This window comes from Embiotoca jacksoni, unplaced genomic scaffold, assembly GCF_022577435.1.
Source record: "Embiotoca jacksoni isolate LCO1_2020_lvr unplaced genomic scaffold, fEmbJac1.0.p SCAF_2, whole genome shotgun sequence".
Taxonomy (NCBI): domain Eukaryota; kingdom Metazoa; phylum Chordata; class Actinopteri; family Embiotocidae; genus Embiotoca; species Embiotoca jacksoni.
Window position 1 is genome coordinate 9,290,827 of NW_027185340.1, and position 26,018 is coordinate 9,316,844.

Sequence of the window (26,018 nt, forward strand, 5' to 3'; positions counted from 1 at the left end):
TCACCCGCCAGAGGTCCACAGCCTGGGAAGCTCTCCAAAAATCAACTTTTTATTATTTTTATTTTTTTTTTAATTAGATTTTTTTGCTGCATATTTGATAGATTTCTGTTATATAATATTTATGTTTTTAAATGTGGTAGCCGTACATCATGGAGCAGGTAGAAATTAGTATCCAATAATCCACCAATAACAACAATAAAGAGGAGTTGTCATCTGTGTGTCGCCTTACAGGAGGATGGAGGGACATTAAGATGCAGGCAGGAGCTGTTTAACTCTGTGTGTGTGTGTGGACTGTTGATCATGTGACCAGGATGTAAGCCGCCGGCAGAGTTAACAAACCCGCCCCTGGTAAACAGCTGACGCCCTGCTGTCAGCACGGAGGATCACGAATTCTCTGACAGCCGACTTCATGTTTTAAATCAGCTGCTGATTAAACCTGACACCGATTCAACACGTTTCACGTTGACGTTCGGCCCAACCATGACGATGTCTGTGCTTTAAATCAGCGAGACGTCCTGAAGCCAAACAGCCCTCAGGTGTGCGTGTTTGCAGGAAGTGTGACTTGGTGTTTAATGTAAAGTATTATGAAAGGAAACAGACAAACTCTCAATGAGATCCCCACTTTTCTAGCAAGGAGGCGGAGCTTCGGGGGAAACTTCTCTGAGGAAAGAAAGCGTGGAAACTTTTATCTCGGTGAGGAGGTGTGGTCGACGCTGTTGCCAGGTGACACATCCTTTTAAAGCAAACGGCAACCACCAGTGATGTCACCCGTTGGTTTGTTAACATTATGAAACCTCCAGTTCAGATTCTGTCTGTCGCCATTTTGCTAGTTCGAGGCGGTTTGGAGCAGGAAGTGACCATATTTGGAAGAGCTGGGGGAGGAGCCAACGGTGGATCTGCCTGATCTGATTGGAAACCTGACTATACTACGTCCCGCCCACCGATAGCTGTAACCTGACTGCACCACAGGAATGTCAATCAAACAGACACGCCCCCAAAATCAGGTCTTTTTGAAGGTTATTTTCTAATGAATGAGGGATTATTTTCAGATGGACCTCCAGAAAAATAATAAGAACGGATACAGAGCCGGATGCCTTTTGTAGCCGACCTCTAGTGGCACTCGGTGGTATTGCAGCTTAACACACCTCATTTTTCAGACTGTTCACAAACTGGTTGGCTCAGGCCAGGCAAAACGCGACACTGCCACGCTGCCCTCTAGTGGACTGACGGGTGTATTACATGCTGAATTGCATTATGATTAGCACGGATTAGCAGTAAACCAGTATTATACTGGTTTCTTTTCATGCGAGTTTGAATATTTATTTTTATTCTTTGGTTTATGTTTTTTAGTTTGTGTTTGATTTTCTGAAAATTCTTTGTGTCAATAGTTTTGTGTTAGTATGCTTTTATTTTGATAATGCCTATTTTTGATAATATTATTATCTGATGGATCAATTACCAGGCAAATACAGGCTATTTGTAATTACAACCCTGTTGCTCCTCCAACATTTCACTTCTCCTCCTGCTGTGTCTTCCGTGATCACTTTAAATTTTCAGGAAACAAAAAGATAAGGCACCTGACCGTTTCTGTATCACCGTAAAGTTTTAATATCCTCATCAAAATAAGATACAGATACATATCGGATGAGTTTGAAAGTTTTCCTCCCCCGTCATAACTAAATCGTCTCACAGCAAAACAGAAACTACAGCGTTTCTCTGAATTTGTCTGAAAACACAGCAACACGTTTATTTCCTCACAACGACTGGAGCACAAATGCTTTTCCAAAAATCTCATCTCCGTTTCCAGGATCCAGTGTTTTTCCTCCGAGACCAGGAAGTGACATCACTTCATGTGAGTAACCCGGCGGACCAAACGAGTCTCTGGATGTTCGCCGACCATTCCAGGACAGGATGCTTCACTCTGGAACAAAAGGCGTTGCCCCTGACAACCCCGCTCTGCTCAACTCTGTCCACTTTGTCACCTCCGGATGTCTCGATTCATGGAATCAGCCACCATCTTGTTTTATTTCACTCTTGACAGGACGGTTGCTCGTAAATGTCTGGAAAATTAACAACGAAGGAAAATATTATCCTTCTGACAGAGTTCAACCTACAACATGACTAAAAACCTCACTCACAACTGCAGGAAGTAGTCACACCTTCACCTTCAGTACAGGATCTCTTGTAGATTTAATTTAAAGTGGATAAAATTGGCCTTTTTTTTCTTTTCGTCTAAACTCAGTGACCCAGCGTGAAGTAGAAATAAATCTTTCCACCTCATCATTCTGGGTTATTTAGTGTCGATTAATCTGGAAAAAAAAAAGACCATTCTTATTAATTTGAATTCAAATCAGCATCACAATGAAGTGTGATTGCTTCCTGATGCCACTGCGACTCAGCGTTGGTGGACAGAAGGGAAGCACTGAAAGACGCAGGCTCAGATTTAAATCCGTGTTCACATCATATCAGAGGAACCAGAGGACCCGGACGACCGGGCGCATTCAGATGTGGCCGCAAAGGTGGGAAGTGTCACATCCGAGATGGCCTCTTATATCTGAGTGAATCTGGTATGATGCAGAGACATGCTGACGGAGATCCGGAGAGACAACTCGGGTCTGGTTTGGTGCTCTTCAGCCGGGCAGCAAAACAAGAGGCGGCATACAAAGTACGATCAATAAGTTCAGAGGGTGTTCCTGAACGCAGCACAGCGATGCACACGGAGCTGCAGGAAGCAGCAGGAGTTCCACACGTTAACGTGACCGCTAGTACGCAGGAGAAAAATAACGTCAACACGCCAAACAAGTGTTCCTGAGCCCATGCAGCGATTTCCACAACAGAATCACGTCTTTTTTTAAAGCGGTGCCGCCTGAGGGTCCAGAGAAACATCAGATTTGAAGTCAAACTCTGTATATGGTCAACAGAGACCGTTGAAATGCTTCAGAAAGTCGGTAAAGTGACGAGCCAGGCGAGGTGTTCTGAGTGAAGTTCAACATTTCAAGAGGGGCGGAGCTTCACTGTCCGAGACCGAAGAAGGTGCATCAGGTCAGGAGACACCAAGTGGATTTTCTTTGTGTCAATGTGAATTCGTCCCCCAGAGTCAGACTGTCAACGCCGAGTTCTACTGGCACTTTCTAAAGGGGAAAATATTCGCTGCAAACTGCCTAAATTGTGGCGCCATGGCAACAGGATTCTCCAACATGACAACACACCAGCTCACAGTGAGTTGTAGATTTTCTGTTATTGGCAGGTTATTAGCAATATTGGACGATGGTGATCTTTGAGCCCTCAGGTGGGACCGCTTTAAAACACAGCCATGATTCTGTGGTGGAAATCACTGCATGGGCTGAGGAACACTCGGCTGTAAGCGGGCGTGTTGAAGATTTTTTTTCACTCCCAAAATCTGATGTTTCTCTGCTCCAGTTTTAGGTCCGTGGTGAAATCACTAATGTTCACGTACCAGCGGTCACATTAACGTGTGGAGCTCAGTGATGATATTGAACTTTGAATACTTCCTCATGAATGTTGTTGCTTCTTGTTGCTCCGTGTGCGTCGCTGTACTGCGTTCAGGAACACTTTCATAAACCTATTGATCGACCTTCATACAAGCAAACTAAATTCAAACAATCGTGACATGACTTAGATTCAAGTGTGTTTTGGATGTGAATGTTGGGATTTCCAGTGAAGAACAAAACTGAAGTGGGATGCATTGAAGCGCAGACGTAGCTTCACATTCTCCTTATATGTTTCATATAAAGATGCAAGCTTAATGCCAATTCTACATGTAATTCTCCTGATATTCTCCTTTTTTGTAGAATCAGCAGGTAAAGCCACAGCAGGCGGCAGCGAGGCGTCGCTGCTAGAAGGAAAAGAGAAGATGCAGGCTCGGCAGACCAGCAACATGGCGTCCTACCTGAGAGCCGGGGAGATTTGATTGGTTACTCGGCAGGATGACAGAAAACCTGGGAGAGGTGCGGTGACTAAAGTGGACGATTACGGCCGAGATGGAGCAGATGGTTGGTTAGATTTCAAACGGGATGGGTTTTTGGTTGATTTAGCAGGCGGCGTCCTGGCAGGTTTCGGACGGGAGCTCTTAACGGAGGTGGAAGGACGTTGGTGGGAGCAAAGCGAGGTCTCTGGAGGAACAGAGGATCTTCGAAAAAAGGTAGATCAGACGACTTCTCGGTGGAAACGGGGGCTTCGGATTTGTCAGAGAGTAAAAAGAAAAAGGCAGCTGGTTTGGATGCATCGGTTGGTGATTGTCGGAAGCAGCAGGAGGCTGTTAGATTGGGTGGAGGGAAAGAGGAAGGGTTGGCGTCAGGAGTACAGGGCGTCAATACCTGCAGGAGTGAGGACCAGAGCCTGTAGGAGGTCGGACAGGGAGACGATCCCCCTCACCACATCGTCACCGTCGACCAGCACCAACCGATGCACCTGAAGGGGGGAAACACAGCGCGGGTTCGCTTATGACACCCGGTTTACTGGCAGATCCGATCCAATGGGACGGATTTCAGGTAATGTCTGGTTTCATTTTGGAAAAAAAAAAAAGCAAAAGACACGGCCTAAAATATTCCCCATTTTTATTCAATTCTGCATCTTTTAGTTTTTACCTCGGCCTCGGCGATGCGGTCGATGACGGCCTCCAGCGTTTCGTGCGGGTAACACTTGAGGACTCCCTCCATCCAGCCGGCTCTGGACGAGATGGCCTCCCGCATCGTCATGTTCAGGTTGTTGTAGTTTTTCTGGGCTGCGAGGTTCTTCGTGAACAGAGAAAAATAAGGGAACGGAGTTGTTTCAGGTTCTTTCTTTTGCACTCTTGAAATACTCGCGTTGGACCATTTTCTGCAGAAGGACTGAACGAATCAAATAAAATGTACTTACGATGACGTCGAACCGGGAGTACAGAGCCACCACTTTACCTGCAGAGGAGAAAGAAATAACAGATGTAGAGGAGCATAAAGTAGTTCTTATGATAAAATGTTCTTTAAACGTACCATCTAGGTGCACGACTGACATTAGCTGGTGTAGGCTAAAGTAGCCGCTGATATTATTGTTTAGGCTAATAATAGCGTCTAACTTTAGCTTACTAAAGCTCGCGTAACAGCTAAGACTAGCTTGTTTAGGTTAATTTAGGAATGAAATTGTTTGGGCTCATGTAGCAGCTAACGAGGGAATTAACGTGAGCTACTAATGTTAGAAACTACCTTCATTAACACTTTGTTCATTGAAATATAAGGTCATGACAGGTGCAGCAGTTGTATTTAACTATCCTCCTCTGCAACAGAAATAACCTCCCCCCCCCCCAAAAAAAAAGAAAAGTTTTCCAGGTGAACGTCGTGTTAGCACGACGGCGAACCACCTCGCTCGTCGACCACCGGCAGAGCCGACACTCTCCGCTCCACAAAGACGGTCAGCGCGTCGTAGACAGAAGCCGACTCCTGGACCGTCGCGATCTGTGTGAAGGTGCCGATCCCGACTTCGCCGATCCGCTTCTGCAGAAACCTCGGTTTAGGATACATGGAGCCCTGCGGGCGAGCGGGGGGGTGGGTGAGGGTGGAGGTGGTCTAATGTCAATCAGAAATATGCTAAAACGTGTTTCAGGATTCTGCGTGCGATTGCGGAGTCGCTCACAAAGATGTGGAGGAACTTGAGGATGCGTTTGTGCGTGAGGATGTGGAGGACGTTTCCCGACGCCGGGTCGACGACGGGCAGCCGGTGGATCTTATTCTTTAACAGGGAGTAGATGGCGTCAAACAGACTGAAGAGACAAACACAGGGATTACAGGTCGTTCGTCGTGACGACTCAGCGTGTTTCAGACAGCTCGGATGTTCAGCTGGTCTGAGGTCGGCGCGTGCACGTCGTACACGCTGATCATGTTCTCAGTCTTAATCACAAAAACCTGCAGCGGCGGCCGATTGTAAAAGCTTCACCTGCAGTCGGGAGTGATGCTGATGAGCCTGCTGATGGAGTGCAGGTAGATTTCTGGAAAGAGACGACGCAGAATGAATGAATGAATGCACACGAAGTCTTTACAGAGGAGATGCTGCAGTTTGTCGGCGGCGACGAACCTCTCCACGTCTCGATCTTGTGCTCTTCCAGCTCGTAGATCTGAACCTGCGGAAAAAAACACAACGGACACCCTCAGATGGAGCAGCGACGGATCTCTCCGCTGTTTTACCGGATAATTCGATTCGTCAGCACCTGGCATGGCTTCGCGTAATTTACTTTTCATTCGGAGGCTCACCAGAGGAGACTTGTAGTAACGATGGAGAATGTTGATGAAGTCGGTGATGGTCAGCATACCTGCAAACAAGCACACAAATAGTAAATACAGACTCATCGGTAGTCAGTTTAAAAGGATTTTCAAGCTTGAAACGTGGTTTAATAACGAAGGGCAAAGCAAGTGTCTCCGATGATGTCAGTCCACTGGAGGGCGCTGTATTAGTGTCACGTTTTGCTTTGCCGAGCTTTGGGCACACAGACTGGATATAAAAGTGTTCGTAGCTACCAGGTATGAAAAACGAGGTCGATGCGCAAGTGTCTTTAAACTGCAATACCACCGAGTGCCACCAGAGGTCGGTTCCAAAAAGCCTCCGGCTCCATAGACTCCCATTCAACTTCTCTCATCAAATAAAAAGTGAATAAAATGTCTCCAGCAGTTATCTCTGTGTTGTTAGCTAAAGTCGCTCCTTCTTATTAGTTTTCTGGAGGTCCATCTGAAAATAATCCCTCATTCATTAGAAAATAAACTTCTATAAGACCTGTTTGTGGGGGCGTCTCTGTTTGATTGACAGGCCTGTGGCGCAGTCATGGTTACGGCTATAGGTGGGCGGGACGTAGTATCGTTAGATTTCCAGTCAGATCGGTCAGATCCACCGCTCAAATACAGAAGAGGTTTCAAGCTTCCCAAGTCCTCCACGAGATGTACTTCACGAGCACGTGTCTTCACGCTACAAACACTCACTGAGCACTTTATAAGGAACAGCAGAGCTCTAGATGACATGTTGGAAACCTTTCTTTAAAGGATACTTTAAACATGCATGTTTTCAGGTATTTTCTACTGCATTTATAAACCTAACTGTAAATCAAACAGCCCCGCCCCCAAACATATCTGAGTTTGAGTCCTAATATCTTAATGAATGATAAATTATTTCCAGAAGGAAACACTGATCAGAAGGAGTTTATGACTCGTGGAAAACATTTACTGACTTTTGTATTTCAGCAGAGAACTTGATGCTTTTTCAATGGAAGTCTATTGGAGACGCAGGGTTTTTTTTAGACGACCCCCAGTGGCCCTCAGTGGTACTGCACATTAAGACACTTCTGCATTGAGTTCACTTTTCATACCCGAAGACTAAAAACATTTTTATATAAATTATATGCGAGTACGGTAAACTATGATTGCAGAGATGATTCAGATCATCCAGATTATTCAGTTACTGTGATAGAATAGAAATAGAAATAAAAGGGTGTAGAGATATGGAGATTTGAAGATAAAGGGGTGTAAAGATGTAGAGATACAAAGATAAAGAGATTTAGAGATAAAGAGATTGAGAGATAAAAAGATGTAGATGGAGATAAAGGGTTGTGGAGGTGTTGAGATTTAGAGATATAGAGATTTACTGTGGCTCACCCACAAAGCACTTGAGCTTGTTGTCCCACAGCGGCGCTGCCCTCACACCGTTGGCCACCAGAGCAAAGAAAGCCTTCTTCACCTGTAGAAACATGAACTCAGTCGTTTACAACCTCGAATCTCACGTCACTTTTTAGCATTTCGAGTCTTTTCGCCGTCAGAAAGCGAGAAGTGGTTTTAAACCGCGACCTGCAGCGTTGTGTCGAAGATGACCAGTTTGGAGCTGGTGGGAACGGCGTCGTAGCAGCAGTGACTCTTCATGAAGTTCATGTAGATGTAGGTGTCGGGGTCGGAGTCTGCAGGGGGCGCCGGAGCGTTTGCTGCATACGAACAGCCAACTGCGAACAAACAATTAACAGACGACAAACGGTGGCGTCAAAAGTGTTCTTGAAAATCACAACCAGGTTCAATTCTGGCTCCTGAAGTTTAATTTAAGTCTTCTGGCGAAAATTTGTTTTAATTAGGGTTTTAATGTCAGTCCAAAAAACAAAACCAATGGAGGCCGCCTGTATCTTTTTTGCATGGTTACCATGGTTACAGCGTTATTGCGGTCTGTGGCAGGTCGATGCCGAAGCTCTGCAGGGAATCCGGCCATCAACTCCGCTCACCTAGCATTGGCATTTCCCTAAAATCCTGTTCGATAGCTACACATTCGCCTCCTCTTTACCTGCGCTCTTCATGGCGAGCACCTCCTCCTCTTCGTCCTCGTCCAGCTCAAACAAGGGAACCTGGGAGACGAAAAAATATCCACAGACTTTAGTGTTTTGTTCGCTCCCTGAGGGCCTGACACCGCTCTCCGAGATCTGGATTAGCTCCTGACTGTTTGAGCTCGTCTTCGAGTCTGTAAGCGAGACGAACAGCCTCGGACACCGAACACTGCAGCACGAGTCTGCGGATCCGGGAGGTCAGTGCTGCTGCTCAGGTTTAAAGGTTGCAGGTGGTTGAACTCCTGCGAGAGGTCATCGAAGGCTTTTTAACCTTCACGGGCACCAAAAGATGATGCAACCTTGGCGGGACGAAGAAAATGTCTCTGCTGTAGTAGTTTTGAGGATTCAATACCATCTTCAGGTTTCAATTCAATTCCATTTTCATTTTTAAAGGCCCAATCACAACACAGGTTATTTCATGGCACTTGACACAGTGAAGTTCTTCCAACAGAACGTTAACAGTTTCATACAGAGAAACCCAACAGTTCAACACTTCATACGTAGCCTAGGAGGGAAAACCTCCTCTTTCAACAGAAGAAACCTCCAACAGAAACACTTAATAATGAGGACTTTCTGGAAACCATTAGAGACTAAACTTTCAGTGAGAAAATAGTTGCAAACTAACAATGTGTTTGATTTGAGCGTAAAACTGTCAGGTAAAGTTTAGTGATGTTTCTAAAGTTACAGAGAACTGTTCTTACTTTATTAATGCAGAATGTTTCAAATAAATCAGTGACAAAAGGGTGCTTTAAAAAAAGACAAAAAAAACCCAACAAGTTTCTTGATGTGTGGCAGGTTCGGCCTCATTTTAAAAACATAATCCTAAACGGAGCAGGACGGTGAAAACATTGGGCATCAGAAAATGTAAAAGTAGCTCCACTGTTGTCCCTCTGCAGCTTCTTCAGTTACAAAGGCTTGTCCAGACACATACCAGCGCGCACACGCTTCAGACCCGGAGGAGGGAGGGGACGGGGGACGGGGGGTGTCCTACCTCAGCGAGAGGCTCCATGGCTGGGGAGGAGCAGCGGGACGTCTGCCTCTGTGGAGCTGGGGCATCAGAACATAAGTCCCAGACCCTCAGTCAGCCCGAAGGACCCGCGAGGCTCCGCCACCATGACAGGTGACGAGGTGATGACGGAGGAGGAGGAGGAGGAGAAAGAGGAGGAGGAAGAGGAGGACGAGGAAGCAGCAGAGCGAGGAAGACGACGAGGGGGATCTGCGGAGCGGCCGGGCAGCTGGGTCTGAACGTCTGGGAAAGACTGAGGTCTAAATCTGGACTGAGAGGGTGAGAGGCCTGTGGCATTCACAGAGGGGGTGAGGTGGTGAGGGGGGAGTGGTGGTGGTGGTGGTGTGTGTGTGTGTGTGGGGGGTGTTATCTATCAAACACGGGTAGCAGCTTCATTAACATTTGGAGAGGTGAGACGCTCGGCTCGTGTGACTGACGGACCGACGCTCATCAGAGGATTTACTCAAAAAATAATAATAATAAAAAAAAAATGTAAAAAAAAAAAAATGTTGAAAATGTGATTATTAAAACACAAAACATACAAAAGCAAACAAAGAAATCCGGTTAATAAGAATAATTCCGTTCAGAATCCTCAACTTAACTTTCGTAGCGAAAAGATTTCCCCTTGGGGATTAATAACGTAACTACCTAACCTAACCTAACAACCGCCCGTGGTGATCTTGACACACAAGTTGCACTATTTTTAAAGTGCCCTTCAGCCCTCAGCCGGTCTCAGTTATCAGTGACAGCGACACGTTTCTTCCTGTTGCTTCAAGCGTCGGCCGCTAAATAATATCATCATGATGAGGTCGCCCTTAAAACGTAAATCAGTCACAGAAAATAAAACTCAATTTAGTTCATCGTCAAAACAAACCACTCGTTGGTTTACGCCCCGCCCACCGATAGCTGTGACCTGACTGCACATCAAGCCTGTCAATCAAACAGACGAGCCCCCCCCCCCCAAAATAAAAAACAAAACAAAAAAAAAACAGCCAACATCACCGAGATAACTGCTGGAGACATTTTATTGACTTTGTATTTGATGAGAGGAGTTCAATGGGAGTCTATGGAGCCGGAGGCTTTTTGGAGCCGACCTCTCGTGGCAGGAAGTTTAAAAAAGAAAAATTATAACTTTGAGCGGTTCTTTAAGTTCAGAAAGTAAAAACGATGAGAACTGAAATATTTGCAGATATATTATTGTCACAGGAATTGCATACACACTGACTCTTTCTTTTTTTTAGCAAAATCAAAAACTTTCCTCGACTTGCAGTTTTTGCCGATTCATGCCAATTTACTCAGAACAAATATTCACATGAAACTGCAAATGGAATTTAAATATGTTTAAAAAGCTGCTGCAAAAATCCTTTTTCTCAACAAAGAAAAACCTGGTGCGACTGCCCTCCATATAAAGCTGCAGTAGCTGGTTGTGACCACTCGGGGGCAGTGCGACAGGGCCGTAATTGACGAAGCAGTCCGGCAGACGAAAGAGCAACATTGCAATTCCTCTGGATTATTATAATATTTTCTTTCTCCTCATGCTAACCGTGCTAACGAGCCAGCTGCTAACTACGGGAGAGGAACCAACTCTGATGAGAGCCGTGAGAGTCAACCGAGCTGTAAAACCAAAACGACAGGCTGAAAGGCGTTGAATGCTAAATGCTGTGCAGCCGTGTGGCAACCTTCTGCGTGTCGAAGCAAATCTTCCTCAACATATTTTGAAGTTTACGCGCCGATAAAACCGCCAGCGCGAAAAAAAAATTCTCCGAATACAAACGTTCCAAATTTGAATTTTCGGATTCGAAATTCGGGAAGTCGAGTTTCCAAAAAGTTTCCGGTTGCTCAAACTCAGCAGAAATCTAATTTCAAAAATCAAATCAAATTTCCGAAATCAAATCAAAATCCAGCCAATCAGGTTACCGGTCCAGCGGTCATGTGACATCGATGCCCGAGATCAGAGGAAGAGCAATCGACGGCCCTCCAGCAGGTGTATTAACTCTCTGATTGGCCTCAGCAGGTAACAAGATGTGATGCTAGCTGGGGTTATTGTTTGTGCAGCTTTAAGGCTCTGCTGGTCCTTCAGAGTGAGACGTTCAGGTTTCATTGGCTCATTAACTATTTATAGACACACCGAGCAGCTCCAGTCAAACTTGTCCTCCTTTGACCTGCGGCCTCTAAAATCATAGCACGGCTCAACGTTTCCTTTTTTTTGGTAAAAAGGTTTAAATTTTGCAAACTTTAAAAACCAGCTGCACATATTTAGTGAAACTGTGGTCTCTAAGTCCAACAGAGCATCTGTGTGGGAATAAAAGGATCATGACTGTAGGTCAGACTAAGAGTTTGGGCAGTAAATTATACATATATGTATATATAAATATATATATGTATCATTTAATGGACTGCTTTACTTTCATGCTGCTTTGTGTTCATTGGAATTGAACAACAGAAATCAAATAAAAATAAATATGAATTTGCTGTGGCCTCACAGCAGTTGTAGAACAGTAGTTCTCAAATGGTCGGTCACGACCCCAAAGAGCGTCACGAATGTGCACGAGAGACCAAAAAAAAAAGAGTCAAACTTTTATTTATAAGTCTGCAGAATTTCTGCTGCTGTGCTTTTATTTTGAAGGGGCAGGTTTTCCATTAAAGCAGCGCCCATGCAGTTAACCATCTGGAGCCAGTGATGTCATGAAAGTAACGACCAAGAACGACGTCATCACATCAGCAGTCAACTCACCTGAGCATCTGTGGACGGAGCTGGGACTCGAAACGTCTGCTTTTTTATGTCATTTAAGATAATTCAGACTTTTTATTTCATCCAAGATAAATCACTTTTTATTTAATTTAAGATAAGTCTGACTTTTTTTTTTAAGCCAAGATAAGTCTGACTTTTTATGTCATTTAAGATAAGTCAGACTTTATTTAAACCAAGATAAGTCTGACTATTTATTTAAACCAAGATAAGTCAGACTTTTCATTTAATTTAAGATAAGTCTGACTACTTATTTTCATTAGGGTTTTAGCCCAATTTACACTTTTTTTTTAACAGGGCATTCAGGCGTTGTGTGTCTCAGCACCATGTTTGTGAAATCTGGTTTGTAAAATCCTCGTTATCAATGTGGGTCCTGGCGTCGGACCCGTTGAGAGCAACTGCTTCAGAACATTTCAAACAGGAAAATAAATGCTGCTCTGTTTTCCTGCAGTTTTCCACCGGAGGTCCACGGCAGGTTGGATTTACCGTCGGTAAATATTCCACGTCGTGTTTTAACGGTCGGCTACGGGGAGGCTTGTTTGAAATAAACTCCCTTGTGCTCCCAGAAACGCTGAAAACATGTTTTAAATCAGCATATAGAGACCCCATCATGAGAGTTGTACCACAAATTAACTTTTATTTTGAAATCCTGAGCAATTGAAACAGCCCTTTTAACACGTGACAGCTGTCGGTCAGTAAAAATAATCTGCACTCAGCATTTCACTTGTTCAAAACAACTTCAAATGCAACTCTGGAATTGAAACTGTGCGGAGCAACACGGACAGGGTCGGGGGAGGGAGAGGGGAGGGAGGGGAGGCGGCGGCGTCACCACGTGTGTCCAGGTTTGCATATTAACTCTTAAAGTGTTAATAAAAGCTGCTACATCCTGCAGCTGCACAGCAGTTTGGCATCTGTTAGTATTTTGCATAATAAAACTCATCATGTAAACATGTTAGTTTCCGTCCACGCGGCTTCTCTGCTTCACATCAGTTAGTTCGGAGAATTTCAAAATTCTAAAAGTATAAAGTTGTTTTGATCTCTGGCGTTTCAAGAAGTCCGACGTTGTTTCTATCAAAGCGTCTCCTGACAGCAGATGTACGCCAACGTCGTTATTATTCCTGAGGAAACAATAAGAACCGCAGGCGGTGCTTTGTGGGAAAACTCGGCCTCTGCAGTGAAACGAAGATTCCGCCAGCAGCGGGATCGAACGCGGCGCGACGACCCTTTAAATTCTGCTGCTTCACTTTGGCAGCTTTCAAGAAATCCTATTTAAAAAAAAAAAGCGGCACAGAGGAGCGAGAGCCCCCTTTTTTTTTTTCTTTTTTCTTTTCTTCCTTTCTTTTTTAAAGGTAAAGTGAGTAACGAACATGCGTCTGATCATCGAGCATCGGGTGCGTGCCTCGGCCTCGTAAACCGAAAGCGGACGCGGCTCTCGCCATGATGGAATCGGGATACTCCAGCGCAGAACCAGAACACACTCCATCCTCCTAAACTACAGTGTTTGGCATGTTGGTGGCGTTCAGTAGAAACTCTGGTCCGCTCCTTTAAAAGTGTCGATTAGTGGCAGAGAAGGAGAGGCGGAGCCTCCCAAGAACGCAGGCGTCGGCAGTGAATCCCCGCGAGGAGAGGCGCGTTTGTGAGGAGGGTGGAGCCCTGAGCCGTGTGGTGTCTGTTCTGGGTACCGGGCGTCGGACCGGGGCGGTCACAGCGAGGCGAACTGCTGAGGCAGCAGGCTGTGGGCGAGGCCGGGCTGAGGACTCGCGCAGGCGCTGCTGCTCACGCTCGATCCGGGACTCGCCGAGGTGGGCAGGCTGGAGGCGGAGGCGGAGGCGTCCTCCCCGTCTGAGCCGTCCTCGTCGTCGCCGCTTCGAAGGCAGCGGTGCTGATGGCTGACCACCACCCTGGAGAGCAACACGGGAGGGAGTGAACTCGCTGTGTCCACAGAAAGAAAGCCCCGATCCCGCTCTGAATAACTCTGATGGTGACGCCACGTTATACAGTGAGAGATCAGACGGAGTCGGTTCCTGTTGAACACGGCATGCGTTTTTGTGCCCGCTGGTACGTGAATATTAGTGATTTCACCACGGACCTGAAACTGGACCAGAGAAACATCCGATTTTAGGGAGAGGAAAAAAAAAAGTTTCAACGCGCCCCCTTACAGCCGAGTGTTCCTGAGCCCATGCAGTGATTTCCACCACAGAATAATGGCTGCCAAAGCGGTGCCACCTGAGGGCCCGAAAATCAGAGACATCCAAATATTGGTTTTCAGCCTTGCTCCTTGCATCATTCTGGGAAAAACCTAAATCAACTCGCTGTGAGCTGGCGTGTTGTCATGTTGGAGAACCCTGTTGCCGTGGCGCCACAGTTCTGGCGGTTTGAAGCGAATATTTTTCCTTCAGACGCCCCAGAAGGTCCCAGTTTCAGGTCCGTGGTGAAATCACTAATGCTCACGTACCAGCGGTCACGTTAACGTGTGGAACTCAGTGCTGATGTTGAACTCTGAATACGTCCTCATGAAGGCCGTTGCTTCCTGCTGCTCCGTGTGCGTCTCCGTGCTGCGTTCAGGAACAGTCTCTGAACGTATCGATTCGCATGTCGTATGCACCAGGGTGCAGGAGGTTCTTTACTGTATCAACCGTATTTTACACATTCAAAAACGTGCTTTATATAGGAAATAATTGTGCGAGTCTGTGTAGAGTGTGTACCTGGTGTGTGTGTAGGAGTGTGGAGAGTGTGTACCTGGTGTGTGTGTGTGTGTGTGTGTGTAGGCGTGTGCAGAGTGTGTACCTGGATCTGGATGAGCCAACGAGGTCTCGTCTGTGGGGTTCGAACCTGGAGACGTAGCTGCACTTGGACCACTGAAAAAAGACACAACGAGGGACGGATAGACGGTTCAGTTCAGGACACTTCCTTCCTCCCCTTCGGTCTCACGGACGTTCGGGCGGAGACTCACCATGTGGGCGGGGTCGCTGGTCCCCAGGTGGACTCCTTTCTGGCAGAGAGTCCTCAGCAGGCTGATACCTGCACACCAGACACATTGTTTCAGCGTCTGCTCAAACATCTGTACGTAAAAACAGTCTGAACAATAATAATAATTTCTAGTTTCCTCATCATATTTGTGCGAATCGAATATCGGACCAAGATCGGCTTCCAAACTGCTTGTGATGTCACAAATCCTGCTCATAGCCCCGCCCCCCTACAAAAAAAATAAAATAAAATAAAATAAAATTTTCTTTAGAGAGCTCTGAGGAACTTTGAGCTTCAGCAGCTGAACGTTACATGTCTGAAAACAGTTTTCCTCAGCGGACTGACAGATGTGGTAAGAGGCGGAGATTATCTCTACTTTGTTCTCTGTTTGACAATCCAGCTGCACATCTACAGGTTCACTATAATGAAGCCTGAAAACCAAACCAGCGATCACCAGCCGGGGGGACGGTCCAGCTGCGGACAGATGGACGATGTCAAACACACCTTTTATCAGGTGGACAAGGGGACATTCAGAGGACGGACCTTTGCTCCGGCTGCTCCAGAACTTCTGCTCCCACTGGTCCAGCAGGATGTTGAGGTATCTGGGAAACTCGAAGAAGCGCAGGTAGTGAGACGAGGACGGAGACGGGAAGATGCGCTCGAACTCTCCTCGACGACTCAGCTCATCTTCGCTCTCGGCCAGCATGCGGACGTCCCCTGGAGTCAACACGTCCAGCACTGTGGACAGGAAGTCCTGACGGGGGGGGAGAGTGATGGGGTCAGGAAATGGACAGACAAGATCAGGAGAGGACCGACGAGGTAAGACGAGATCAGACGAGAGGACAGACGAGGTCAGACGAGAGGACAGATGAGGTCAGACGGGGATAGGTGAGGTCAAGGGAGGACAGACGAGGTCAGACGAGAGGACAGACGAAGTCAGACGAGATCAGACAAGGTCAGGAGAGGACAGACGAGGTCAAGGGAGGACAGACGAGGACAGACAAGGTCAGGAGAGGACGGATGAGAGGACAGACGAGGTCAGGAGAGGACAGACAAGGTCAGGAGAGGACAGACGAGAGAGAGGACAGACGAGGTCAGGAGAGGACAGGATTTACAGGTCTACCTGGTCTGCGTAACACTGCGTGAGGTAAAAGGCCCGTTTGCCCTTCTCGCCGGCCGACAGATCCGATTTGGCCCGGTCCCGGCTCCCTCCACACAAACTGCAAACAGACACACAAGTACCGGGTTATTTCTGAAGGCCGTAGTCCGACCTGGGTTTGATCTCAGCTACGGGATCCGGAGGCTGCTGAGGTTGCAGTGCCTCCTCCCTACCTGCTGGTGGAGCTGGAGGCGCTGCTGCAGGGTGTGACCACATCCTCTGTCGGAGGGATACGGAAGCCGGCCAGGTTCAGGAGGTCTCTGATCATCTGACCTTTGATGGAAAGGTCCAGCGCCGTGTTGGAGTGGAGGCTGAGGGGACGGCAGTTAGCATAGAGGCTGAACACCTGTGTGTGTGTGTGTGTGTGTGTGTGTGTGTGTGTGTGTGTGTGTGTGTGTGTGTGTGTGTGTGTGTCACCTGGGCGATATGTTGACCTCCAGGATCCACGGTTTGAGGTTCTCGTCCAGCATGATGTCGAAGCCGAACAGCTCGTGGCAGCTGTACGGCGTCCCGACGTTCATCTTCATCAGGCTGTTAACGTACGGCTCCGACCTGAGAGCCCACACACAGCAATGATGTCATCTTCATCATCATCATCATGGATGTCATTTAAACTGTATTTACTGTGTCACAATCAGCTGAACAGACACAACGACACTGAACAAACACTCAAAATAAAAGAGGAGGCATAAACAAAATTAAATAAAGCTTTATAATGTATGAAGTTCCTTGTGGTGAATCTCTGAGGTGAAGTCGGGGAGCGAAACTTACGCGATGACAGTTTTGATGACGATGTCTTTGATCTTCTCCCATATCAGCGTGGTGTTTACTCCCTTTGAGCCCAGGTACTGCCACAAGGCCTTCAGAGCCCTGACGACACACACACAGACACATCTGTTGACACCTTCATGGATTTACTGACCCCGCCCCCGTGTGTGTGTTTCCCTTCTGTGCGTTACCACTTGTGTCCCTGGCAGGCCTTGTCGTCGCTGTTGGTCTGGTACTCGGAGTTCTTCTTGTTCACGCTGTAGTTGGTCAGGTGCATGAACTTGTTACCCAGCGTCTTCATGGAAGACGAATACCTGGAGGGACGGACAGAGATGTGTTTGGACACGTGTTTGTACATGTGTTTGGACCCGTGTGTTTTAATAGTTCAGTGTGGTGGATGTGATGAAGACTCACTTGCAGCTGGCGAATCGGACCAGTCCGTCAGAGAACATGTAAAGGCGGAGCGGGTCGTAGGACGTGGCGTAAACGTAGATCCGCAGGTCGAACTTGTTGCCGCCGATGAGGTAGGGCTTGTGAAGATACCTGCCACCATAAAGAAATATTTCATCCCAGAGACGTGGTGTCGGGTCCTGTAAACCGGCTCCGAACCGCTGAAGGACTACTTACTTCTGGACCAGGAGCGGTCTCTTCCGGGGCAACTGGCCCCATTTGTGGATGACCTGGATCCCGAGTCCTCTGGCTGAGGCAGGCTGTTAAAAGACGAGAAATGATACCATGTTAAAACAAATAATAATAATCATCATCCTGCAACTGAAGTCCAAGGGACTAAAATTTTAATATAAATAAATAAATAATCCTCAGACAGAACCAGAACCCCCTCCTCGTGTTTTTTTTCTCCCCTTTAACAGTCAGCTGTCAGTCTCCCTCCATGTCTGTCCAGAATCATGGACCCAGGATGAAACCAGTTTAAATCAGGCCCAAAGTCGGTCCAAAACCTGTTAAAAATTAGCCCTAAACCAAGAACCAGTCCATTATTTGTTGAAAACCGAGTGCAAAACCAGTTTAATATGAGTCAAAAACCAGCCCCAAACCAATTCCACAACTTATCCTAAACTTGTCCAGAACCAGTTTAAAACCAAATCAGCTGGAAGTTTCCGATTCAGTATCAAACCAAACGTGAAATAAGGTCAGTCTCTGCTTCCACTCCTCAATTATGGCACCTCGTTCACAAGAATGGGAGGGACGCGAGGCCGCAGTGACCTTTGACCCCCAAAATCACATCAGTTCATTGTTAAGTCCAGGTGAACGTTTTTGCCAATTTTGAAGAAATTCCCTCGAGGCCCTACTGAGACACCGAGTCCACGAGAACGGAATGGACCATAATGCTTTCGCTTTCCGTCAGCAGTGTGTAAAGGCACAAATCCACAAACCCGTCTTCCTGTCGAGGCCGAAATTATACACTTACCGCCCCGGAGTCCAACACGGACAAACGGATTTGTGCGCGAGCCGAACGTACCGGTTTGATGATCCATTTCTGCTTGGAGCCTTTGTCCTCCCAGGCCTTGCGGAGGTGCTTGATGTCCTGAGGAAGGATAAAGGTCCGGGGGAAAAAGCTGAATTCCTTTTTGCCGAAGCGAGCTTGCATCTTGGACAGGTTCCTCCACAGCCGGTCCTTCCTGCCGATCTGAAATGTTCCCGGGAAGTGGTTCAACTACAAAAAAAAGAAGAGACCAGAACAGCTGAGGTGAGTGTGGTGCTGGACTTCAAGCTGGGGGTGAAGAGTCCGTGGACGGTTTCTGACCTTCTGGTGCTCTGCGAGCACCTTGAAGCCCGGAGACTTCATGTGGTGTCCCCAGCAGCCCAACCAGTCGTGGCTTTCTGCAGGAAAAACAAAGAGTTACATCTCAGCGTGAAATCAATATTATCTGCTACGTCCACGTTTATATGCAGTGTAAGAAAACAAAACAAAAAACCTGGAAGAGAAGAAAGAAAAATGAGCCGCGGTAACACAAGGGTAGGAGCCAAAGGATTTAACTGAAGTTCGGTTTCACGAAAAAAAATCAAAGTCAAATGGAAAAAAGGCTCAATTAAGTAATTTAGTTAAGTTCTTTCGTGTGCTTATAAAAATCGCCACGGGAAACCAAAACTAAGCGGATCAAATGATTACAATGGAACAAAAACATGGACCCCGCTTCGGACCTCCAGGTGTGGAAACAGAGTTTGAATCCGATTTTAAACTCTTGGCTTGTCACCACTGAACTATTTCCGAGTCCAGCGTGCCAAATGGAAGCCGGTCCCGCCGCCACGTAGCGAACGACTTACTCTTGGTGAACGTGAAGTGGGACCTGGTGACGGCGTGCTTGACCACGTTGGGAGTGACGCTGCTCAGCTTCCACTTTAACAGCTGTATTTGTTCATCAGACAGCAGCTCCACTGCAGAGAGAACGACACAACACAGAGGTTCTATGACGCTTCTACGGAGGTGACCGCGAATACCGAAATGTTTCACGGCAACCAACCGATCCCTCAGTGCATTGGAGCGCCGACCTTTCTCATTGGCGGAGCTGAAGTAGAGTGTCGGCGGGACGAGGGGGAACAGACTGGGAACCAGCGCCGGTTGCTCTTTGCGATGGTCTTCTGCCCCCAGCAGCATGGGCTCCTCGACACTGAGGGAAACAGAAGAAACGGGAAAGAGAGCAAGAGATGGGAGTGATGAGAGGGAGTCACGATCGAGACGTTCTTCGAAACAAGGCCCGTCAACATTTCACAAAGTACGATCACTCAGTTCAGAGTCTGTTCTTGTTGAACGCGGCACAGCGACGCACACGGAGCTTAACATCAACATCGGTTAACGTGACATCTGGTACGCGCGAAAAAAAAAAAAAAAAAAATCATCAACACGCCAACTTACGGCCGAGTGTTCCTGAGCCCGTGCAGTGATTTCCACCACAGAATCATGGGCTGTTTTTTAAAGCGGCGTGTCAAACTCCGTAAATGTTGTGTCGCCGCGAATTCGTCCCCCAGAGTCAAACTGTCAAAACATTCGCTGCGAACCACCTGAACTGTGGCGCCATGGCAACAGGGTTCTCCGTGAATCACAGATGTTCACGTACCAGCGGTCACGTGGAACTCGGTGCTGATGCTGAACTCTGAATTCTTCCTCCTGCTGCTGCGTTCAACAGGAACTTCACGCTCGAACGGCGTATTAAGCACTTTTAGTGGTAAACTTTTCACTGAATGTGTCGGTTGACATCAACTGAAGCGTCACGACGAGCCTACAGACAGTTCAACGACACATTTTCCCTCGAACGCAGAAGAATGGCATCTGGTTGCCGACGTCTCACCGCGTCTTGTCCCGTGTTTGGCTCCGCAGCGCGGCTCGTCTTTCGAACAACTACAACAAAACAAACACTGATCCCACAACAGGATTAAAGATTAATGCGGCTCGAGTTCCCCCCCGCTGACTTCTAACTAACGGAAGTCGGGCGTCAAGTCACCGGTCCAGCTCGTAACACAAGTCGAGGTGTGCCGGCGGGCAGGTAACGCGATGCCCGTGTGAATCCAGACTTTCCCGTCGGCCTCTCTGGGACACGGCGACGGCTTCGTTTTGACAAAAACATTTCATCCAGCAGATGTCGACGAAGTCGCACAGGTGCTCCGAATAAAAGAAGAGCCTTGGCTTATCGGCGACATTAACTTATCTTTACATCGGACGCACAGACCGCCGACACTCACATGACCGTCATATGGGAAGGAAGGAGGCGACGAACGGGAGGATGAAGGGCGGCAGTTCCAGATCTCCTCTCCACTCAAAAAACAAAAACTCTTCCACCGCCGACCGGCTGGCGTTCAGACTGACCCGACTTACCAGTGCACGGTACATACAGGAGCTGTGGCTCTGTCAGGTTGGGGGGAGAGGGGGAGGCGCAGGGCGGTATGTAAATGGACATAAACAGTTCAGCAGGTTGTGGTTTAAAAAAAAGATCCCTATCCAGGCTGTTTTAGCAGAGAATCAGCTGCGAGCGTTCGGTGGGGAGTTCGACTGTTGAGGCCATCACACTGCAGAACAATGTGACGCACAAAGCAGCCGAGCTTTCCACCACGCTCTGCTGCATTCAGCCCCGCGCAACAATGCAAGGGGGCGGTGGAGGGGTGGTGGAGGGGGGGGGGGTGGGGGGGGGGGTCGGTGGTTGGAAAGAGTCGACAGGACCCTGGACGGATGGAGACTTTAGGAGAGCAATTAGAAATGGACGTAAAAGTTTAACTGCAGAGGGAGTTTATGTGGTAAAGAAAGAGAAATCTTCTGCTACGAGAGCAACAAGAGTGCACTGGATCACAGGAGGAAATGATGGTTTTTGTTTTTATACATCATCGGTTGTTTTATGGTCGGCCAAACTCTGACTTTCACTGATGAAAAAAAGTTGAATTTAATGAGCTCTAATTAAAAACAGTCACGGTTTTTTGGGCTGATCAGAATGAAATCCAGCCGTGTTATTTGATTCCCAGCAGTAAACAAAACTTTATTTAGATGCTTTTAAATCGATGAATACCAACTTTGTAATCTTATTATGAAGATATACCGCAATTCAGGCGATAATTATTGTCAAAAGCGTGTGTGTGTGTGTGTGTGTGTGTGTGTGTGTCTTACCCGGAGAGAAGAGCGATGGAGGCTGTGGATGACGTGCCAATAATGGATGAACAGTCTGAGCCATCTGGAAACAACAGCAGATGATCATCATCTTCGTAGATCATCATCATCATGAAATCATCATCAGAGATCATCATCTTCGTAGATCATCATTATCATCGTCATCATATATCATCATCATCATCGTCATAGATCATCATCGTCCTCACAACTCCAGTGTGATCAGAGCGTCATCTCACCTTCGTCGTGGCTGCAGCCGTCCTCCAGCTCGTCTGGCTCCTCCCCCTCCTCCTCCTCGGCTCCGCCCCCCTGCGTGATACAGTCCACTCTGCAAAACACAAACAACAGGTGAAATATTCAAACTGTGATGCGGGAAAAAACGGAGGGAAACACGGTGAAGCCGCTTCTCACCCTGACGGCCGAGGCTCTCCGACGGCACGCTTCTCTGTGGGTGAAGGCGAGGAAGAGGACGACGTGGAGGAAGGCCGGCCGCGTCCGCCGAGATGAAAGGCGGAGATCTGATTGGTCACCGGGCCGAGCAGGGCTCCTGCAGGACGGAGGAAGAGGAGGGTGAGAGGGGTTTCACGTGTTGGAGGCGTTCTGTTCCTCTCTGACCGCCGACCGAACCTGGTTCTACTGAGGCTTCCTGTGTCCTCGCCAAAATAAAAGCATCACCAAGCGTTGGAGCATTTAGAAATGAGACGTCCGTATCGTGATTTGAATTGACTAACGGTGCAGCTGCAAATAAAAGGTGAAGACTGATATCAGTAAACAGAAGCAGAAAAAGTACGGAGGGAGGAAACAGATTTCTGCGATTACCTGCGCTGGGCTCCGGCGGTGGGAGAGGCTCCTCCCCTCTGGCACTGAGCGCAGTTGGCGTGAGGCCCGGCGGAGGCCCGGTCCTCCTGCAGGTGAACCCGGTGATCCTCAGTGGACTCGGACTCCGCCGTTCGTCCGGCGGTGTTTTCGTTTCGGCCGGAGACGGCGTCAGAGCTGCCGGAGGACCTCCTCTTACGGACACGGAGGAGCAGCCGTTCGGCGCCTGACTGCGTCTCACCGCCGATTTGGCCGAGCGGATCCTCCGCCTCCTTTTCGTGCTCCTGGTTTCTGCGGTTTTGGGGCTGTGAAGGCCGGAGGCGGCGCTCCCCACCGCCGCCCCCTGGTGTTTACTGAGAGTAAGGCACAGATGAGGCGCCGCGGGCAGCGAGGAAGAGTCTGCAGCTCCAGGCTGAGGAGACACAACCGGGAGAAGCTCACCTCGATGTGCAACACGGGCGTCATGCGGATCCACAGCCTCCGCTGCGACGCCGTGATTTCAAAATAAAAGCAGGGTTTATAAAGGCGTAACAGTTAATGATAGGCCCCCGTTGACACCATGATGACTCGTGGAAACATTTACTGACTTTGTATATCAGGAGGGAACTTGATGTTTTTTCAGTGGGCGTCAACTGGAGGTTTTTTGGAGCCCCTGGTGGCTCTCGGTGGTATTGCAGTAAAAGTGACTTCTGCATTGGAGACTTTGTCCAGGTTTATATAAAGTCTACATCCAAGTCACTTTAAGACACTAGGATTTTTTTTTTCTGGAGTAAACTTCTAAATATTTTGATGAATTTTTCGAGGTTTAATTGACGCTCAAAACTTTTGATTTATTTTTGGCGGGGGATCGTGTGCTGTGGTTTCAGGAGACATCGGTACTCACCGTCAGTGTGTCGGTGGGCTGTAGAGTGGCCTGTCCTTTAACGAACAGGTCCCGGTGACGGACTGATAGAACGGCCCGGGTTCCCTGCAGAACCTCACCGGCTGCAGCCCGATGGCTCCTCGCTGCCGAACTCTCTCCGGGCTCGGCGGCTCGGACCGGCGTACCTATCCGCGTGGCATCCGCCTGCTGGACATCAGACCAGTACCTCCAGGAGAGGCAGGAGGAGACGCCGGTCCCCGTGAGGCTGCCGCTGCTGGCCGGGTTCGGTCCCCAGCTCGGGCTTCGGTTCCCGCTGGGTGGTTGTGGCGGCATGGCGGTGAGTTGGCTCCAGCTTTTGGTGTCAGCTCGGTCCCCTTGGTCCCACGCCGAGGCGTCCTGAGAGGACAGAGGCGTGTCCGGGTCCTCCCTCCTGGACAGCTTGAGGGACGTCTGACTAAAAGGCACTTTGGTGGCCACGGAGGTCTCCGAGGGGGGACTGTCAGACCGCAGCTTCCCTCCTCCCCAGGGGGACGACTGGTTGGTGGGCATGGCGCGGCCCGACGAACGCGGGCTTCTTTCTGAGGGGCTGAAGGTGGTGGCGGAGGTCCGAGCTGGCGGTGGAGAAACCCCCGCTTCTCCTGGCGGCTCCCCGCTCGGAGAGACTCTGAGAGAGGTGTCAGCTCCGACCCGACCGACAACAAGTTCTGGACGAACCGGGACTCATGCCTGCTGCCACGGACGCAGCGCCGGCAGCAGGTGACGATCCTTCGGAGAGGCACGGACGGCCGATTGAACTCCGCTTGGTGACAGAACGGTCGCAGAGTCTCAAGGACATCGGCTGCAGACGAGGCGCGAGCGTCACGGGAAGGACGAGGGAGCGGCCCCGTCGTCCTCAGACCTGAAACCAAAGACACGACGCCGTGTCAGTCTGAGAGACTCTCTGAAAGGAATCAGTTATTGTATTAATCGGTATTGTGCAGAAATAAAACACGTCCGTCAGGCTGTTGTACGAAACTGTCACGAAATCAGGCGAAGACCAACGTTTTCTATTCATCTATTAACTTCTGCTTTAACACATGCAAGCAGGACACACAAACACACAAACACACACACACACAAGCACACACACACACACTTTGATTTGTATTTCCTCCTGACGCTGACTTCATTCTGGACTCATTTCAAGTGAAAAACACAAAACTTGATGCACTAATTAGGCAAAATTATAAAAAAAAAAAAATTAAAAAAGGAGCCTCCAAAATATGTTCTCCTGTTTAAAGCAGTTTCTCAGACTGGAATCATGCAGGACGTAAATAAAGGGCACCTGGTGGTGACCTGAGTGTCCTGATGGTGACCTGAGTGACCTGATGGTGACCTGAGTGACTTGATGGCGACCTGAGTGACCTGATGGTGACCTGAATGACCTGGTGGTGACCTGAGTGACTTGGTGGCGACCTGAGCGACTTGATGGTGACCTGAATGACCTGGTGGCGACCTGGGTGACTTGATGGTGACCTGAATGACCTGATGGCGACCCGAATGACTTGATGGTGACCTGAATGACCTGGTGGCGACCTGAATGACCTGATGGCGACCTGAGCGACTTGATGGCGACCTGGTTCAGGAGCTTCTTTACTTTGTGGTTCGGTCTAACTGCAGGAGGACGTCGCGGCTAACCGAGTCAGACCACCGTCTCACCTTCACCTTCACGGATGACGTTTATCTTCACGTCTCGAGTGTCTTCACGGGTGTCGCGCGGACGGATGTCCAGGGACAGGAGCGGACCTTTTCACGTGCGCGCTGACGGAACACGCGCCGCTTCCCCCGTTAGCTTCACGTTAGCTTTATTTTACAGGTATTAAACTTAAACAACACCGTTCTTCTGAACACCGAGCACCCAGCTGTCAGTTTATTGAAGCCACATGACGTGTAAACCGGTTAGTATTTACCTGACGCTGGTTGAACCAACCGGCAGCTGCTCCTGTTTACCGCTTCGACGCCATTAGCTTAGCAACAACGACCACTTCAATACAAACTCCCGTCCGGTGTTTGAGAGACCGGCACAGTGGAAACCGGAACCGGCACCGGTACCGACACACACACGGCCTCTTCTCTCAGTTCACTCACTCACACACACACACATACATACATACACAAACGTTCACACCCGCTGCGTCTCCTGTGGTGCCGCAAACATGTTTGTTCAGTTGCTCCGACGAGCCGCTGGAGTTTCTGACATTGCAATCACAAAGCTGGAGAGTCCGAGTGACACATCCGCGGCCGAAGATCGTCTACTGGAGCCGAAGATCGTCTACTGGAGCCGAAACTTCCTCTGCGTGAGGTTTAGCAGTAATGAAGCAGCGCCACCTGCTGGTGCGGAGGGGAGTCAGGATTCTGAACGACTGAGACTAAAATAAATGAAATAAAATAAAATTGCAAATTAATAAAAGAAAGCAAAAGAAAAGAAAAGACAATTAGATTACATTTAATTAAATAAATAAAAATGTAATTTATTTAAATTAAATTAAATGCAATTAAATTGAATGAAGAAATGCATTCAATTAATTTTTTTTTTTTAAAGAATTACTTTTAAAAACATTAAATTAAATACAATAAAATGTAATACAGTTAAAGTAAATTAAATTTAAACTTCATTCAATTTTTTTTTTGGTGCCTTTGACTTTCTTTGTTCTTTAATAAATACATTTTAATATGTTGTTTTTTCAAGGACCTTCTCATTATTA

General features: G+C 48.0%; 2 protein-coding genes across 9 annotated transcripts; both read right to left on the reverse strand.

The window, feature by feature from the left end:
• Positions 1–1,711: 1,711 nt before the first annotated feature.
• On the reverse strand, positions 1,712–9,575 carry prkag3b (protein kinase, AMP-activated, gamma 3b non-catalytic subunit). Of its 6 annotated transcripts, none has more exons than XR_011178473.1 (13): positions 9,330–9,568; positions 8,299–8,359; positions 7,821–7,969; positions 7,632–7,713; positions 6,243–6,301; positions 6,067–6,112; positions 5,929–5,980; positions 5,629–5,755; positions 5,357–5,522; positions 4,879–4,916; positions 4,608–4,754; positions 3,911–4,431; positions 1,712–2,060 (listed from the first exon to the last, which is right to left on the reverse strand). XR_011178473.1 is itself a non-coding variant. In XM_069154427.1 (13 exons), exons 1-13 carry the CDS (start codon positions 9,345–9,347, stop codon positions 2,029–2,031), a joined length of 1,062 nt encoding a protein of 353 aa, XP_069010528.1. In that variant the 5' UTR covers positions 9,348–9,575; the 3' UTR covers positions 1,712–2,028. The 6 variants fall into 6 exon arrangements, 4 of the variants coding, with proteins under 4 accessions (XP_069010528.1, XP_069010527.1, XP_069010525.1 ...); XR_011178472.1 differs by having other exon boundaries at positions 5,354–5,522; XM_069154427.1 differs by having other exon boundaries at positions 4,338–4,431; positions 5,354–5,522; positions 5,629–5,724; positions 6,224–6,301; positions 9,330–9,575.
• Positions 9,576–12,530: 2,955 nt separating this feature from the next.
• On the reverse strand, positions 12,531–25,545 carry ttll4 (tubulin tyrosine ligase-like family, member 4). Of its 3 annotated transcripts, none has more exons than XM_069154421.1 (21): positions 25,224–25,545; positions 23,296–24,172; positions 22,416–22,824; positions 22,008–22,143; positions 21,836–21,924; positions 21,597–21,660; positions 19,496–19,614; positions 19,271–19,381; positions 18,750–18,826; positions 18,465–18,659; positions 17,615–17,697; positions 17,402–17,530; positions 17,179–17,301; positions 16,991–17,089; positions 16,637–16,771; positions 16,393–16,530; positions 16,184–16,280; positions 15,604–15,814; positions 15,047–15,114; positions 14,881–14,951; positions 12,531–13,994 (listed from the first exon to the last, which is right to left on the reverse strand). In XM_069154421.1, the coding sequence occupies exons 2-21, from the start codon at positions 23,821–23,823 to the stop codon at positions 13,796–13,798; spliced, it is 3,081 nt and encodes a 1,026-aa protein (XP_069010522.1). In that variant the 5' UTR covers positions 23,824–24,172; positions 25,224–25,545; the 3' UTR covers positions 12,531–13,795. The 3 variants fall into 3 exon arrangements, with proteins under 3 accessions (XP_069010522.1, XP_069010524.1, XP_069010523.1); XM_069154423.1 differs by having other exon boundaries at positions 25,428–25,544; XM_069154422.1 differs by lacking the exon at positions 25,224–25,545 and having other exon boundaries at positions 23,296–24,188.
• Between the last annotated feature and the right edge of the window lie 473 nt (positions 25,546–26,018).